This window comes from Siniperca chuatsi, linkage group LG2, assembly GCF_020085105.1.
Source record: "Siniperca chuatsi isolate FFG_IHB_CAS linkage group LG2, ASM2008510v1, whole genome shotgun sequence".
Classification (NCBI taxonomy): Eukaryota; Metazoa; Chordata; class Actinopteri; order Centrarchiformes; family Sinipercidae; genus Siniperca; species Siniperca chuatsi.
In genome coordinates this window covers 5,999,268-6,017,036 of record NC_058043.1, presented here as the reverse complement: position 1 = coordinate 6,017,036, position 17,769 = coordinate 5,999,268, and the positions used below count along the sequence as shown (strand labels likewise).

At 39.7% G+C, this 17,769-nt stretch overlaps 3 protein-coding genes across 3 annotated transcripts; 1 reads left to right on the top strand and 2 right to left on the bottom strand.

Moving 5' to 3' along the window:
• The first annotated feature begins 347 nt into the window (after positions 1–347).
• Positions 348–7,653, top strand: LOC122882614 (complement C1q subcomponent subunit A-like). Its single transcript, XM_044210170.1, is given in 9 exon segments — positions 348–445; positions 1,074–1,162; positions 2,692–2,865; positions 3,690–3,767; positions 3,770–3,865; positions 5,424–5,500; positions 6,037–6,153; positions 6,414–6,494; positions 7,189–7,653. Coding segments are annotated over 9 exon segments (936 nt in total). The 5' UTR covers positions 348–362; the 3' UTR covers positions 7,330–7,653.
• Positions 7,654–9,549: 1,896 nt separating this feature from the next.
• On the bottom strand, positions 9,550–14,748 carry LOC122882594 (zinc-binding protein A33-like). The gene is made up of 2 exons (XM_044210129.1): positions 13,189–14,748; positions 9,550–13,021 (listed from the first exon to the last, which is right to left on the bottom strand). Exon 2 carries the CDS (start codon positions 13,004–13,006, stop codon positions 11,618–11,620), a length of 1,389 nt encoding a protein of 462 aa, XP_044066064.1. The 5' UTR covers positions 13,007–13,021; positions 13,189–14,748; the 3' UTR covers positions 9,550–11,617.
• Positions 14,749–14,796: 48 nt separating this feature from the next.
• On the bottom strand, positions 14,797–17,676 carry LOC122882590 (zinc-binding protein A33-like). Its single transcript, XM_044210114.1, has one exon. The coding sequence runs from the start codon at positions 16,643–16,645 to the stop codon at positions 15,233–15,235; it is 1,413 nt and encodes a 470-aa protein (XP_044066049.1). The 5' UTR covers positions 16,646–17,676; the 3' UTR covers positions 14,797–15,232.
• Between the last annotated feature and the right edge of the window lie 93 nt (positions 17,677–17,769).

Genomic DNA, 17,769 nt, shown 5'->3' with positions numbered 1-17,769 from the left:
GTTCCTCTGCTAAGGTGATTTATTTGATAGTTGAGATGGGGAGATGAACGTGTTTAAAGTGGTTTGTGCATGGATGACATTTTACAAATCCCCCCTGTTGTTCTCTGTCTTCCCCAGAATCAGATGAGAAGATCGATATCAGTTTCATCTTTGTGCGACCTGTGCAGAGATTGGTCCAGGACGTGGTTAGCCTAGCTTAGCACAAAGACTGGAAGCAGGGGGAAAATGCTAGCCTAGCTCTGGTGATCTTCTGACCTGACTCTGGGTAGGACAGCAAACACATCCATCTTCCTTTTCCATGTTCCCTTCTTGTAACGGGAACTACCACAGAAGCGGTTTTGATTACTTTGCCAGATGTTTAAATGCCTGTCTGTCTGTCTGTGGACAGATTTTGTCAACACAATAGCGTCACGACTGTACAAGATGCAGTCACAAAACTTTACAGGTGTGTAGTTGAGATCAAAATGAAGGCCGAGATCGAAGATGGGTGTGGTCCAAGCAATGGTGCCGTAAGTAGGGGGGTAGAAAGTAAGGAATAGGCCATTGCCCCTCTCCACTTTACACCCCTGGCCCAAATTCATTTTAAGTCGAGGATCACTGTATCTCAGTTTAAGGTAAAATTTCACCATGTGAGTCTGTGTGTGTGTGTGTGCATGTGCGTGTCGCACGTAGGCTAATTCATGCCACCCCTGCAAAAGTCAGTGCCCCACATGGGCCACCCCAGTCAAAAAGGTCTGGACACGCCACTGGTGAGAAAACCACAAGTTATGAGCCATGTTTTACTCTTTTTTTGTCATTTGGTGCCGCTAGTCACTGATTGTTACCATGGAAACATAGTCACTTAGTTCTGAGTTAGCCTGGCTGTACGGTGGCCAACTTTCTAGGTTTTGAAATAAGTCAGTCTTCATTAATTTGTGAAACTTGCATTAAACTAATCTAACAGCAAAATTAACACTATAGAACAGTCTAAAATATCTTCAGTCCCAGATCTAACAGATCTTTCTGTCTGATCACGAGTTTCATTTCCCTGCTGATTTTGTACTTGTGTGTGTGTGTGTGTGTGTGTGTGTCAGCGAGTCTCTCTTCAGTCTAGGACAAAGTCTTGATCTGTTCACCAAAAGAGGAAATCCCGTCCTTTCATCGCAGCTCCGAATCTCTGCTGGTGAGTAAAATAATGTCAAATATCAAATGTGCTGTAAATACTGATGATGGAAACAAGCTGTTCAATATTATTAATATATATATATATAATACTATAATATTTATAATAATTGTTCTGTCAACATTACAACAGTAGTCAACAGCAAAACTATCTGCAGAAAGGTTCAAAACTCTGCAAGTTGTTTTTAGTAGAAATTAACTGAAATTAATGGCTGTCTGAAATAAAACTGATGGAATTATTTCAATTCTGAACTGAAATATTACCATATCCGATTATCAATGACTGTATGTGTTTTAGATTTAGTTAGATTGGATTGGAAACTTTGTGCTCTTGGACACTTGTTCAGCAATAGAGGGGAGACAACTCTTGTGTCTTTCAACTTTATTTTTTCAATCTTTACACTAACATACATTGCATTTTTGGATTGTTTTTATGTATGTGGATGAATTCTGTGTTTTTACAAACCTTCTTGCCTCAGATTGCCCCTTGTGGGACAAACTGAAGAATTCAGAATTGAAATAATTTCATCAGTTTTTAATTTGGTTTTATTCTTTCCAGACAGCCATTAATTTCAGTTAGTTTCCATGAAAAACAACCTGCCTTGAATCTTGCTGAGAATGAGCTTGAACCATCTCAATGAACATTTAGTTGCCTTTATTTTTAAATTATGTTATGTTTTGCTGTTTACAATAAAACTGCAATCTGTAATGTCATTACTGACTCTAACAATGTTTCTTAAAGTTTACATTTACATTTTTAAAACACTTACAGTGAGGAAAATAAGTATTTGAACACCCTGCTATTTTGCAAGTTCTCCCACTTAGAAATCATGGAGGGGTCTGAAATTGTCATCGTAGGTGCATGTCCACTGTGAGAGACATAATCTAAAAAAAAAAAATCCATAAATCACAATGTATGATTTTTTAACTATTTATTTGTATGATACAGCTGCAAATAAGTATTTGAACACCTGTCTATCAGGTAATACTGTGTTTAACACTATATTTGAATCAGGGGCATAGCCAGGATTTTAGAAATAAAAAGTCCCCCCACACCCTGACACCAAAAACAGAAAGTGTCCGCAGTGTTTTAATTATTAAAATTTTCACATTGTATCTATCTGTTCAGTTAACTGTTTAATTATATTCTACTGTAAAATTTGCTTCCTAATATGAAGGTCTGTGGAAATGATGTTTCAAATCCTTCCTGTCAGAAATTTAATTCTAGGGGAGAAATACCGTTGGCCTGAAAGTAGTCATATTTGGTGAGTCTACAAATACTGGAATCAATGCAAATGATACATTATTGATATAAATGATGTAGTACCTCATTTAAAAATCAGATAGATGCATATTATGCATATGTGACTCATGAGGGGGGCCAGTGGGGGGCCAGTTGGGGACATGACCTCAGTGTCAAGAACAAATAATTTAACATCTTATGTAGTTTCTTCTCATCATCTCTCTTGTGTTTTTACTTCCATCATCACCACCATCACCTTCTTCTTCTTGATTAATTGTTAAATCTAGTGTTTTGGATCATGGGAGGTTATTATGGGCTGGCGGTTCTGGTGGGCGTGGCCTCGCTTCTGACGACCGGCCAATGTGATGTGAGCTGTAGTGGAACAGATGGCCATCCGGGACAGGCAGGAGCTCCGGGCAGAAATGGATGGCCTGGAGCAAAGGGAGAGAAAGGAGAACCAGGTAAAAGCCTCCTGAATATACAAAAAACACAGATCGGCTGCCTGCTGTGTTCTGCAGATCTGTTGTTCAGACATCTTTCTGCATGGGACTTGAACTTTCAGTTTTATTTGTTTGTTTGTCCTTCCATGTCATCATACTGTGGCATGAAGTACAGTCAGTGCGTGCATAATTCTCTCCTGGTAGTGATAACTATAATCAATATCATTATAATAACAATGTATCAAATGACAATGTGAAAACAATGTGAAAGGAGTTGCTTGTAGTGATGGACCTACAGAGAATCAACACCTGCAGCTCCCCTCAGCTTTATGGAGCTTTCTATTGAGTTTCAGCTCATTGTTTAGCTGTCCGGCCACGACTTTACTGTTTTGGTTCACTCTCACCGCTCTCACAGTGACTTTTTTCCAGAGGTAGCCTATTTGTCTTTAGCGAAAAAGCTCTAAAAGCCCACTGTACACTACCTGCTCAGCACCAAACAGCAGACAGGCTAGTTAGAGACTAGCTGGTGAACATAGTGGAGCATTTAGCAGCTAAAGAGCCAGATATTTCCCTCAGGAGTTGATAGAGACCAAAACAGAGCTAAAACAGAGTGAATACTAGACTTAAATTCATCAGGTGGACAGAAACACAACTCCAAATGAATGCTAATGTTGCTCTGTAACTGCTGAATGTGTAAATAAGCAACTGTTTGCTAACAAGTTCACCATATCATCTTAAAAGGCGACGATATGTCAATGCCATGTTCACAACTTGTTTCTGCTGCCGTCAAGTGGCCAAAAAAAATCAGTTATTTCAGGCTGAATCATTCATCTGTTTGTCTCCAGCTGCGAGGGCCGAAGGTCCGGTGGATGCAGGCGTCCTGCTGATGCTGAAGGGGGAGATTGGGAGTCGGGGCTTGCAGGGGCAATGGGTCCTAAAGGTTACCGTGGAGATCTGGGACCAGCAGGTCGCCCTGGAAACCCTGGTCGCCCCGGCGCCGATGGGAAGAGCATCGGCCATGGTAATGACACGACTGTTGACCCTACAGCCTACAGTATATATCATGCTAACATACTGTGTGTATGTAATAACATACAGTATATATATCATGTTAAACTCATATACAATATAAAATATCAGATAATAAAGCATAACCTCTATGTAATTAAAACTGCCCACTCGAGCTCCTAAACAAATGAAATAAATAAAAAGGCAAAATGGGAGTTAGCTTAGTTTACTGGAATAAGCTAGCAGCGTTTATTAGAGGGTGACACGGGAGTGGCTTTTCACTCCTGTCCCATCCCATCCCGTTCCCAATAAAAAAAATATCTGAAAATAGCGTTTTTTCACATTACAATAGCATATTTATATATAAAAACAAACATATGATTCCCAGTCCCGCCCGTTGACTTTTTTTCCTGTCCCGCCCCAGTCCCGTGATGAATAGTGAAATTGACTCCCACCCACAGGATTCCTGTCAAAATGTCTGCCTCTAGCGTTTATCAGTTAAAAATAAATGCACAAGTGCCAATATGCCAATATGCTGAAATCTCTTTATCGACAGGTGAAGACAGACATTATGATATTGGGGAGAACAAAAATATACACAACAAACTATAATAATCATCAATAGGATGGATTACAGTGATAACTGAACAAAAAAATTAGACCCACCTCTGTCACGGGAGGATTGTACAAAAGGGGGGAGGTGAAGAGGGCTAAAGGAATTTGTAGTGGGGATTGCAGAAGAAGAAATGAAGCAGCAGGCTTTGAACTTCAACCATGGATGTATTAAGAGAGCTGGATACGGCGTCACCACTCAGCCCTGCTGCCAGTTTATCTCAGTGGCCACTCACAGTACTGCAACGGAAAAAGTCCCCTGCTGCTAAAAAAGCATTTTCCCCACAGACCTCCATTATAAAAGAGACATCTGTAAAACTCTTAACATGACACCTCCAACTACAAACAAGCTTATTTATAACTCTTTGTATTATGAATGTTTAAACCATGAAGGTTTTTAGAATTGTAAAACTTTCCCAGAGCCTAGAAAAGCTATTTTTATTCGTGTGACGTCATCACAATGTTAAGTCTAGAGGCCGAGCCAGCGGGGAGAAACACTAACGCACATGTGCAGCGGGACACAACATGGGCACAAACCTGCTCGGCCAGCAATTTTTATTCAAGTGAGTGGGCGCCATCTTTGAGTCCGTTCATGTAATACATCCATGACTTGACAAGACAACACATACTAAGTTTAGAGGCAGGTAATGGCTATTCTGACAGGTTTTGTGTAATTATATAGACTACATACACAGTGAGCGTATGTGTGTGTATACAGTCTATATACAGTATGTGGTATGTATGTTTCACAGACCTCTTGCGGTTGAAGGTTCAGGTCTGTTGCAGCTTTGACCCAGTCGTGGTGTCACAGTGTACTGACCACACCCTGAGTGCACCTGTTTTATTTATTTCATTAAGAACAGAGATCTTTATTCTTGGTATGTCTGTGTGTGTATGTGTGTGTGTGTGTGTGTGTGTGTGTGTGTGTGTGTGTGTGTGTGTGTGTGTCCTGCTCCTAGGACAACACGCCCTTCAGCAGGCCCATTCAGCCTTCTCAGCGATCAGGACTGATCTCAGTTATCCTCGCTACAACCAGGTTCAGTCTGTCGTCCATCACACCTCTCTGTCTCTCAGCTGTTTCATTCCGAAATGATTGAAAATCGTTTTCTTTCTTGGCTTTCTTTAATGTCTTTAAAGAAAGGAACATTGCATTTTAATACTTGAGTGTTGCTAAAGGGTCAGTTCACCCAAATGATAAAATAACATGTTTTCTCACATATCTTTAGTGATATCTAGTCATGCATATAGTTTTAGTTTTATCTGGTCGGTATCTATATCTGTCTATTCTGTCTGTGCAGACTATGGTGTCTTTCCAGAAATAGTGTCCCTGTTACACTGCATAATCCACAGAGCTCACTGTCAAACATTTTCATAGGAACTACCAAAGAAATAGTTCCTTTCCAACTGTTCATTGTTCATATTCATCATGTAATGATAACCGGAAAAAATATAGGAATATAAAGCAGAAATTGACATTTCAAATGTCTTTCACCTTCTTTCTTTTACATTTTCAGGTTGTATCAGCTAATTGTTTTTCTCTGATTGTTCTGCACGTGTGTGTGTGTGTATCAGCCAGTAACCTACCAGAATACTGTGGTCAACAAACCTGGAGACTTTAACGCAGCCACGGGTCACTTCACCTGCAGAGTACCTGGTGTTTATTACTTCACCTTCCACTCTGTGGCCAAGGTAACACGATGCTGTCTTTTCTACTGCTGCACTTCTTCATATGAGAATAAATTCTGATCATTTTGTAAAATATATCATACGTGTTTTGGACATCAGAATGTGTTTTACTACCTTTCAGACGGCCACGAGTTTGCATTAATTTCATTTAAAAAAAAAAAAAACCTGCGGAGACTTTAAAGTTGTCTGAGATATATAATCTGCGCCTACAGCTCCATTATCTAACTGCATTACAGTTATGCTGTGTGTTATGTGTTTTTTAGGTCAGCATGTGTCTGTATATAGCCACTGATGCTCCATTCAACAAGCTGGGATTCTGTGATTACAACAGGAACGCTGATCAGGTCAGTTTCGGTGCTGAGCACCATGGAGCCCGAGAGATGTCAGGAGGGAAAATCTTTAAATCATTCACTCAAACTCCAAACTTATTATTATCTTTAACTTTGACACTGTTATTCCAAGAAGTACGACAGAAACAGTCACATCAGGAAGCGCCTTTAAGTAACATTTGTTAATGTCCAAGTGAAAACCCCCCTAGTGGCAGAAGGAATTACGATGGAGCAAAGTAGGAAGGCAGGTGACGTTTTATATATGTATTTGTTTATTGTTTCCAATCGACAGTCCACATACAGATATTTGCCATTTAAAGATCCCTTTCTAACATGCCTGTGATTGCCTGCAAGTGGTTGGGAACAAAATCCACAGTCCTCGCTAATATATTCTAAAGTTTATCTGAAGTTTAAATGAGACTTCAGCAGTCTGAGTTAGTCAAATCAAGTGGACATCTTCCCAAACTCCCCCATATTAACAATTTCCCTATTTTCTCTAATTTGAGGTAAAAATGTATCCAAATTTACCTTACAGTCTCTGTGGAGTAATGTACACATCTTCATTGTTCTTTGTTGTTTCCTGACACAGTTTAGGCTGCTTTGGGATCTCAGATGGTTTACAGGACAGAATAATCTGTGGTTTCTTTTATGTATTAACAGATGAGTTTTGTCACGGCGCCTTGCTGTGATTGGCTGTGTTGTGTTTCAGGTGCTGTCAGGTGGCGTGGTCTTACAGCTGGCAGCTCGACAGAAGGTTTGGCTCGAGTCCTTTAGAGACCAGCAGACCGACACTGATGCACGAGACACCCGAGAAAAACAGATCATCTTCAGTGGCTTCCTGCTCTTCTGAAATTCTGAATAAAGTTCAGTCATACACCCAATAATTTCACTACAGCATGGAGTCAGTGCTGAAAACCTGAGACTGCACCCCTTTATGAATTTAACATCTAAAAATCTCTGATTTCAGTTCACATTTTTCAAAAGCTGAGGGGCATTTTACCATAACACAGTATCACAGTTCAGTAATATTTGTGAAACGTTTGCATGTGAACCCACAGGTAAATTTGTTCACCTGATCATTTGCTTCATATTGACTCATGTAAACCTTCTTTGAATGTTGACTTTGTCTGTGAATGTTAAACTAAAACAAAATTAAAGTTCATTACAGAGTGTGGTTATGTTTTGTATGATTAAAGGCATGACACACAGATTTTAGAGACAATCACTGATTTTGTTGTAGCCGAAATGTCTTTCGACTGTTGTTGTTTTAATGTCATCATAGTTCATGAACTTTCCCCAGAGACTAGGAAACTTTGGAGGAACTCAGTGTGTTTCCTCCGCAGGGACCAGGGTCTAAATTAAGTTCCATGTTAAGACATTAAACACCCCCAAAAGGTCCCTGCTCAAGAACCTTCGGGGCGGTGCTTGCTGCGCTGAACGTTTCTGATTGGTCGAGCTCTGACCGGCGGAGCAGCAAGTGGTTTGACCGTCTGGATCGATGCGTTGCTGGATCACAGGCCAGCCTTCTTTCAATGCCAACTTTCAATGACTCCTGAGGTTTCTGTACTAAAGTCTTTTAGGCCTGTTTGAATAAATCAGAGGGTTTGGGGCGCTCCCTCATGTGGTCATATGATGCAACAGCAGACTGACAGACAACAATCTGTAAATATTTATCTTCAAGCAGCAATGAGATGCAATCAAAAAACTGCACACAGGCTTAATGAGGACTGTACTGATGACTGAGTGTTTATCTTGAATTTATGTTTTTAATTTATTTATTATCACCACAGTGGTGCAAAGTATGGGTACTTGTACTTTACTTCCATTTTATACTTTATACTTCTTCTGCACTAAATTTCAGAGTGAAATATTGTACTTCTTAAGCCACTACATTGATCTGACAGCTTTAGTTACTGGTAAGATGAAGATTTTACATAAAAAACACATTTGATAAGTTTATAAAATACAACACCTTTATATGTTAAAGATTATTAATATGTTAAAGATTAAACTATTAGTTTCTAACCTTTTTGGCTTGTGACCCTTTACAAAACAGTATCTAGTTGGGACCCCTTGTCACATTTCAGCTGTCCATGAGTTGTTAGTTGTTGATATTTTCTCCCCAAACTTCTCACATGGTTTTATTTAAATAACTGTTTGAGGCTCAAAGAGGTAAAATTATTATCTATGAACATTTCACAAAAAATTGTGGCGAAAAGCCAAACAAATTTAATAATTTAAATAACAGAAAGTTTTTTACTTCTCTCCCATTAATCATCTCACGACCTCTCAGATTCATCCTGTGACCCTTTGGAGGGGCCTGAGCCCTAGGTTGGGAACCACTGGACTAAACTACTTAACTGTATATAAAGTAGTTAAAACTAGCTCCACTTCGACCAGCATCTAATAATGTCATATAAAAATAATATGCCAGTCATTGGTCTGCAGAATCAGATTTTCTGTAGAACCACTTTTACTTTTGATGCTTTAAGTACATTTTGCGAATTATTTGACTTAAGCAGGACTTTTACTTGCAACAGTGTATTTTTATAGCGTGGTATTGATACTTCTACCTAAGTAAAGGATCTGAAAACTTCTTCCACCACTTTAAACTTTTAATTACATTACCTTCAGATTACATTACATTCACTTATACTAAAGCAAAGGTGACCAACAAGCAGCAACAAATTATAAGTTATAGTGTAGTTTACATTTTTGTCCAAACTTAAGGCAAGTTAAAAGTTAAAGGTTCAAGTTCAAATGTGTTATCAATCTGTTCTCCTGAGTTATATGAAATTATAGATGGTGTGTGTCGATCCCAGGTCAGAATTTGGACATGAATTGAAGTGTCAGACTAATGGTGGAAATGTTGACCTGTTGGTGGATTTAGATGAAATGTGGCGGATCACCAAAGTCATTGTGATACAACCTCTGAGGACCAAGAATGAACTATCACAAAACACTGGTGATAATAAGTGATAATATTATTACACTGTGCTAACATGTACTGAGTGACTAACACTAGGAGGAATGATAACAACAACAACAACAACAACAACAACAACAACAATAATAATAATAATAATAAACTTTATTTATACAGCACTTTTCAAAACAAAGTTACAAAAGGCTTTACATGGTGGAACCAGGATTAAACCATTTCAGTATGGCGATGAGGCAAATAAAATCAGACAATTAAAATAAAATGTAATAAAACACCCAACAATAATATAGAATAAAAACAATAACAATAATAACAAAACTGTTAAGACCCTTTGGAAATAAAATGGTATGCCTGCATTAATAAAATGTTAGCTTTTAAAGAAGAGCTAGAGGTCATCAGTTTAGGATTTATCTCATGTTGTGTCTATTTCGGTATATTTACTGTATATTCAACAGCCTGCCAGAGCAGAAGAGATTAAAGTCAGTTAGTTCTTCACAAGTCATTGCAGCACAAATTAGTAATAGATAGCAATAGCAAAACAGAAAATTAAATACAAACAAGAAAATATGGTAAAACCTCAACTAACAGTATGAGCACTACAACATCTCATTTAAAATAGATACACTAGATGACTAAAAGTATGTGGACACCTGTCACAGTCCACATATGTTAGTGTACTTTTGGACCCATTGGTCTGGCATGGGGCTGTTTTTCATGGTTTGGGCCTCTTTGTTCCAATGAAGAGAAATCTTAATGCTACAACACACAATGATATTTTAGACAACAGTGTTCTTCCAACATTGTGTCAACAGTTTGGTGAAGGTCCTTTAATGTTTCAACGTGAAAATGCCCCCCGTGCACAAAGCCAGGTCCACAAAGAAATGTGTTTCCCAGTTTGGTGTGGAAGAACTTGACTAGTCTGCACAGATCCCTGACCTCAATCCCATCAACACCTTTGGGATGAACTAGAACGCCGACTGGGAGCCAGGCCTTATCTCCCAACATCAGTGTTGGACCTCACTAATGTTCTTGTCGCTGAATGGGAGCAAATCCCTGCAGCCAGGTTTCAAAATCTTGTAGAAAGCCATCCCATTGTTTTCACATGTTCAACTAGACCTGCAAGCAAGTATGCTGGGGTCCAAGCATCCAACACAACATGGAACTGGAGGCTCACTGACCAGAGACGATCAGATAGCCAAGAGCAGGCGACGTCCTTTACCACATAATAATAATACTAATAATAATACTAATAATAATAATAATAATAATAATAATAATAATAATAATAATAAAACTTTATTTATAGAGCACTTATCAAAACAAAGTGCTTCACAACAAGAGAAATAAAATACTACAGTGAATGACGAAATATAAAGAAATAAAATACATAAAATACACAAAAGCAATAAAATAAACAGCCAGTTCAGGTAAAATCAGGATATGCTTTCAGATAAAAATGTGAATATGGGTGTAATGTTCAGTTGTCCACAAACTTTTGGCCATGCAGTGTATGAGAAAGGTATGCTGAGTGTGAATCACTGCGGTAAACAGTTTATAATCATTCATTCCTACTTCAAGAATTGTACATAATCAAATATATGAAATGTAGGTTATACGTATTCATGATATGTTATTGACAATATATATATAGATACTAAAAACCACATAAAAACATGTAGTATGAAATAAGTGGAAGACATATAGCACTCAGTAGCAATATTAAGAAAACAGATATGAGAAGTTACAGCAGATGTGAAAACATCAAGAGCTGTACAGAAGCTAAACAAATGTAGAGAAAAGGTTCAGCCACGTGACTCACTCGCAAGCTCCACTAATCAGTACTTTTATATTAACAATAAATCAAACGACCTGTGAATGGGGTCGCTCTTTGTGAGGAACCAACAGAGAAGTCTTACTAACTCTGCAGCTCTACAGAGCTTTTTAGCCTCTTTCAGCTCCTAGTTTTGGTTTTACAACGCATTTACCGAATGTTTCAGTCTCAGTGTTTCCAGCAGCAGCAGGCAGCTGTTTTCAACAAACAAGCTATGATAAACCCACCATACACTACCTGCTAAGCATCAAACAGCTAAAGAGCCAGATATTTTTCTCAGGAGTTGGTGGAGACCAAAGCAAAGTTAAAAGGAGAATGAATATTGGACTTAAATTCATCAGGTGGAAAGTAACTGAGCTATTCTCAGGTTACAAAGATCTTGCCTTGTAATACCTTCACCGGGAGTCCATTCAAAGTACCTATGCATGGAAACAGCTTCTCAGTGAATGTGTGTGTGAAGGTGTGTATATGTGTGTTGGTATCAGCATCAGAGAATGACAGTTTCCTTCTGTTCCAGTCCAGGTGAACTCTGATCCTCTGGAGCTTCTTCTTCACTCGGAGAACAGTAGGCGGATCTCCTAACAAGCGTACGTTGTATTTACCTTTGTAGAAATATATTTGCCAGAACCCAGATTTTATGCATCCCTTCTTCTGGACAGACTCTACTGCCACACCAATAAACCAGTCTGTACTGTCTCCAACCTCAACATCCCAGCTGTGAGTCCCTGAGTCAAAGCCTTCAGAGCCCAGGACAGAAATTAATGAATCAAACCTCTCTGGGTTTTCAGGAAGCTTCTGTGTCTCGATACGTCGCACACTGGTCAGATCTTCAGACAGGATGAGCTCTGGGTTGGCAGTGTTTGGATCCAGAATCACAGGGGTGTAGGAGACCATCTTCTTCATCTTGTTCCAGATTTTGAAGGTCAGGTTGCCCAGGTGTTGGGCCACATCTATCAGAGCTCCTGAGACCAGCGCTGGATCATCCAACAGGGGGCGCCGCTGGACTCTTTCCACTGCAGCCTTGTAGTTCTGCAGGAATGAGACTTCTTCAGCTCTCAGCTGCTCCTCTGTGGCTCTGATTGTGTCTGAAAGAGCTGCTATCTCACTGTTCAGAGCCTCAATCTTCTCCTTCATCATCTGACTCTTCTGCTCCTCTTCCTCCCTCAGAGCAGCGATCCTGGCCTCCTCTTCCTCTTGTAGAAACTGGTGAAGCTTCTTAAACTGCTCCTTAATCTGCTTCTCTGTATTTCGGGCCTGGACCTTAATGTGTTCTGCTGTTTGATCACAGTTTCCTTTAACGTGTTCGAAGAGCTTCAGTTTCTCCCATAAAGGCTTCAGGGACTTCTGGAGCTCCTCTCTGCGATCCTGTGCAGCTTCATGGACGGGTCTGAATCTGTGGTTGTTGTGTGTTATTGAATCTCGACAGACGAGACACACTGGCTTCTGATGGTCCAGACAGAAGAGTTTGAGTCTCTCAGAGTGCAGACTGCAGAGAGCCTCAGACCCTGCTGAAGCTCTCTGATCTCTCTCCAGTAAGAAAGCCTCACACAGGTTCTTTAACGCCAGGTTACGAGGTGGTTCACTCCTTGATGATTTTCTCTTACAAACTGGACATTCCTGTATAGGTTTCCCTCTCCACCATCTGTGTAGACAGTCTTTACAGAAGCTGTGGCTACATGACAGGACAACAGGATCTTTGAAGATGTCCTGACAGACAGAACAAGACAGATCCTCCTCAGATCGGAAAGACATTTTCTCTCTGTGAAGCTGAAAACACACCAGGCAGAATGGTAAACAGGAAGTCAGTCAACTGTGGCTCCCCTCCCTCCTCTAGAAAATTCCTTCAATGTTACATTCACTCTGAGTCGTTTTTTGCCCCTTAAATTCACAGTCCATGAATGCAGTCAGCAGTGTGTTGAAGTTGCAGTACTCACAGAATTTCCTGCTGTATTTTTCCTCTCTCAGGAGAAGTTGTCTCGTCTGAAAGAGATTCTTATTGTCTGTCTTGGTGTGTGTGTGCTGCTTCCTGGTGGAGTCTGTTTCCTGGTCTGTCTCAGGTGAGTTGGAGGTGGAGCTTTGTCAGGCAATCCCTTGTAATCCACATGTAAGAAATAAGGCATGAGTTTCCTTTCACAGCAGTGTAGGTTTTTATTCATCAAGGACAGCAGTAAAACACAAGCTATTACTCTTTCCTATATTGTGTAGGCTGATGGGGGATCCAGCCACCAGGTAATTCATATAGAGATGATATAACATATAAAACAATAATATATGTTTTATGTAATGTCTTACAGTGCTTTAAGCTTTAAGCATACAGTGACTATTGCATACTGTTGGGTGTAGCCAATATACATTATGGCAATGAATTTGTTTGAAAGTAACAAATATAATTTTCAGTATGTGTTGATTTATGTCTAGCACATATATGAGACATAAGAATGTGCAACTCAAACATATTCGCTAGTATACATATATATAAAGATTTATTTATGTATTCATTAAATATTTCTTTGTGGTCATATGTCCCCATATCCATAACTAAAGTTACCAACTGACAAATGTTCAGTTACCAGCCTAGAAAATAAAATACAAATTAAGCAACAAACGCATTAAAGAGAAATACGGATAAGTAAATTTTTCTAGGGTCTGTTAGCTAAGTCAATGGCTATTTTGGTAACTAAAGAAAAAGTTAAAAATAATTGACAAGTCTAGAAAGTTACCATGCAGACTTTAGGTAGCGTGCATTTTTAAGTGGGTATGCTGTAGCTCGTCAACTTGAGTCACCAAATTTCTTATAGGCCTACTTGGCTAACTTTTATGACCATGGCTAATTTTAGCTTAAGTCAAACAAAAAGTACTTGGGGTCTGTTACCTAAGTTAGCTACTTAAGTTATTTATATTCAGAAAATCACCTTGGAATTACCTAGCAATTTTAGGTTTAAAAAATAAACAAACAGCCATACCTTTATCCCCAATTTTTGGGGATAAAGGTATGGGTCACAGGGTGATGGACAGTGCATTTTAGGAACGCCCATCGCAGGAATACAAGCAGGAAGCCTGTTGCATGCTTCCTCTACACTACATCATTACAGATCGAATATTAAATTGTTTTCCATGTTCAAATGATAGTATGAATTTTGAATAAAAAGTGACAGCCCTAGCAGATAAAGTTGCATAGCAGATAAACCTTAGCTAGCTAGGCTGGCTAAAGCTAGGCTGGCTAGCTTTTAGACTTGGCTAACTTTTGCTACTTCATATTTGGCTAATTTATCCAGGATTGCTACAATCCCTGTCAAAACTAAGACCTGTGTAGTGGAAGACAAAATACCCCTGAAAAAATAAGATACATATTTACAGATGTAAAAAACAATAGTTAAGATCAGCAAGCTCCTTGGTACTTTAGCAAATAAATTTACTCATAAAAATCTGTCATGAAAAGCAAATACTGTAACCTCAATATCAAAATTTAACTAAGCACATCTTTGAATTTTTCTGAGAACATTGAAACAGACAGTCATAATATGCTTAAATATCAATCACAGTCAAGTCAAATTTATTTTTATTTCCCAGTACAACATTTGTCTTAGTCAACATTTCCTGACCCAATCCAAGCTTTCTTCCTGCAAGGAAGAAGTCAATAAAACATCCTGGAACGTATATAAACAGTGGAGAAGCTGGTTATTCTGCAGAAGTGGTTTGAGAAGTTTCTATGTACATTTTGATACAGTATTGTTTGCTGTGATTGGATCAACATTGGAATCAGTTGCTGTAAATCCAAGCTGCAGGAGCAAGCTTCAAACCTTTCAGAACCACATTGCAAGCCTACAGGGTGAGCATTTGATACACAAAGGACAGTACTGTAATATTTACTTAATACACTGTAAATATGCTGTACATTCAAATAAAATGAGATATTAAAATAACCCATTGTTCAGTATTCCCATTTAAAAGATGATTACTGTTCACGCCACATTGTCATCACTGACTGAGCTGTTCTACTGTTGCAGAGACCTTCAAAGGTAATATTTTTAGTTGGTGTTCATTCTTATTACTAATGTATGGAAACAGCCTGTTAGTGAAAGTGTGTGTGAAGGTGTGTATGTGTGTGTTGGTATCAGGATCAGAGAATAACAGTTTTCCTCTGTTCCAGTCCAGATGAACTCTGATCCTCTGGAGCTTCTTCTTCACTGAGAGAGCAGTGGGGGGATCTGATGGGGAGACTGCCGCATATTTACCATCAGATAACCCTATTCGCCACAATCCAGTCTTTATGTCTCCTTTCCTTTGGACAGACTCTGCTGCTACACCCAGGACCCAGTGTGTACTGTCTCCAACCTCAACATCCCAGCTGTGAGTCCCCGAGTCAAAGCCCTCAGAGCCCAGAACAATACGATAACACTCAAACCTCTCTGGGTTTTCAGGAAGCTTCTGTCTCTGTCCATGTCTCACACTGGTCAGATCTTCAGACAGGATGAGTTCTGGATGAGCAGAGTTTGGATCCAGAATCACAGGAGTGTAGGAGACCATCTCCTTCATCTTCATCTTGTTCCAGATGTTGAAGGTCAGGTTGCCCAGGTGTTGGGCTACGTCTATCAGAGCTCCTGAGACCAGCACTGGATCATCCAGCAGGGGGCGCCGCTGGACTCTTTCCACTGCAGCCTTGTAGTTCTGCAGGAATGAGACGTCTTCAGCTCTCAGCTGCTCCTCTGTGGCTCTGATTGTGTCTGAAAGAGCTGCTATCTCTCTGCTCAGAGCATAAATCTTCTGCTTCATCACTTTACTTTTTTGCTTTTCTTCTACCCTCAGAGCAGCGATCCTGGCCTCCTCTTCCTCTTGTAGAAACTGATGTAGCTTCTTAAACTGCTCCTTAATCTGCCTCTCTGTGTTTCGGGCCTGGACCTTAAGGTGTTCTGCTGTTTGATCACAGTTTCCTTTAACTCGTTTTAAGACTTTCAGTTTCTCCTGTACAGGCTTCAGGGACTTCTGGAGCTCCTCTCTGTGATCCTGTGCAGCTTCATCGATGGGTCTGAATCTGTGGTTGTTGTGTGTTTTTGAATCTCGACAGATGACGCACACTGGCTGCTGATGGTCCAGACAGAAGAGTTTAAGTTTCTCAGAGTGCAGACTGCAGAGAGCCTCAGACCCTGCTGAAGCTCTCTGATCTCTCTCCAGTAAGAAGGCCTCACACAGGTTCTTTAACGCCAGGTTACGAGGTGGATCACTCAACAAAGGTCTTGCTTTACAAACCGGACACTCATTTATTTGTTTCTCTCTCCACCATCTGTGCAGACAGTCTTTACAGAAGCTGTGGCTACATGACAGGACAACAGGATTTTTGAAGATGTCATGACAGACAGGACAGGAAAGATCCTTCTCCGAACAGGACGCCATTTTCTCTTTGAGTGAAGCGGAAAAACACCAGGCAGAACACTAAAACAGGAAGTCAGTCAGTTGTGTTCCCCCTCCTTGCTGTAACAAGTCCCCTCAGTTACTTTCACTTTGGTTTGTGTTTTTTTCCAGTCAGGTTGAAGTGGAAGTATTCAGGAATTCCGTATTGTGTCTTGTACCTCTCTTCCCTCAGTTATAAAGGTTAATGTGATCATGCCTCTCAGTGTGTGCGTGTCGCTTCTGAGTGAGAAGTGAAGAAAACACACTCTATTTCCTATTTGTCGCAGATGATGTAAGGTCGTAAGGATGTAAGGAGGTGGAGCTTGATGTGTTTCAGTTTAACAAAGGAGCATTGTGAGGGGAGCAAACAATAGATGTGATGAATACAAACTGTCACACTGCTTTGAGATTGCCTCATTATGTCAACATACCTTCGAACCTACCTAAGTTATGTCTTGTAGATGGTCTGACTTTGTGTAAATGGCAAGATACATACGAAGTCAAATTCTTTTTTCTTTTTTTTGCTTTCCATCATCACAAGAAACAGACCACAACAAGAAAATTGGAGTAAAACAATATCACTAGTATTCTGTAAAGTAGTCTCCAGCAGGGATGGCACAGTTTTAAAACACATAAAAACACATAGATGAGATACAAAACTGCAATATTGCAGCTCGCCTCGACTTTAAGGAGCTTTACAGTGAGTTTCAGCTCATTGTTTAGCTGTCCCAACTTTACTGTTTTGGATCACTCTCACCGCTCTTATTGTGTCGTTGTCAGGAAAATGTTTACTGACCAATGCTGTTGTTTTTCTGGGGAGAACCGTCTGAAAACGCAAGACAAAATTAAGTCTTCGTTCATTTCATGTGGCTTCAAAATCTCAGTGCTCTACTGCTTTAAAACACTTGTTTAGTGCTGACACATCTGGTCAAATAATCGATTAGTTTATTGGGAGAAAAAGTATCTATCTATCTGAATTAGATAGATAGGATCATTCTAGGATCTTACATACACACACATACTTCCCTGAAAACATACAAAACAGTATAGAAGGCGGGATACTTGCGTTGTTTTCTCTCTCTCTCTCTCTCTCTCTGTGTGTCCAGCCCCTGCTATTGGTTGGCCTT

Bases quoted from the DNA above. Each gene is read 5' to 3' on its own strand.
- LOC122882594 (XM_044210129.1), bottom strand. From the start codon at position 13,006: ATGTCTTTCCGATCTGAGGAGGATCTGTCTTGTTCTGTCTGTCAGGAC.
- LOC122882590 (XM_044210114.1), bottom strand. From the start codon at position 16,645: ATGGCGTCCTGTTCGGAGAAGGATCTTTCCTGTCCTGTCTGTCATGAC.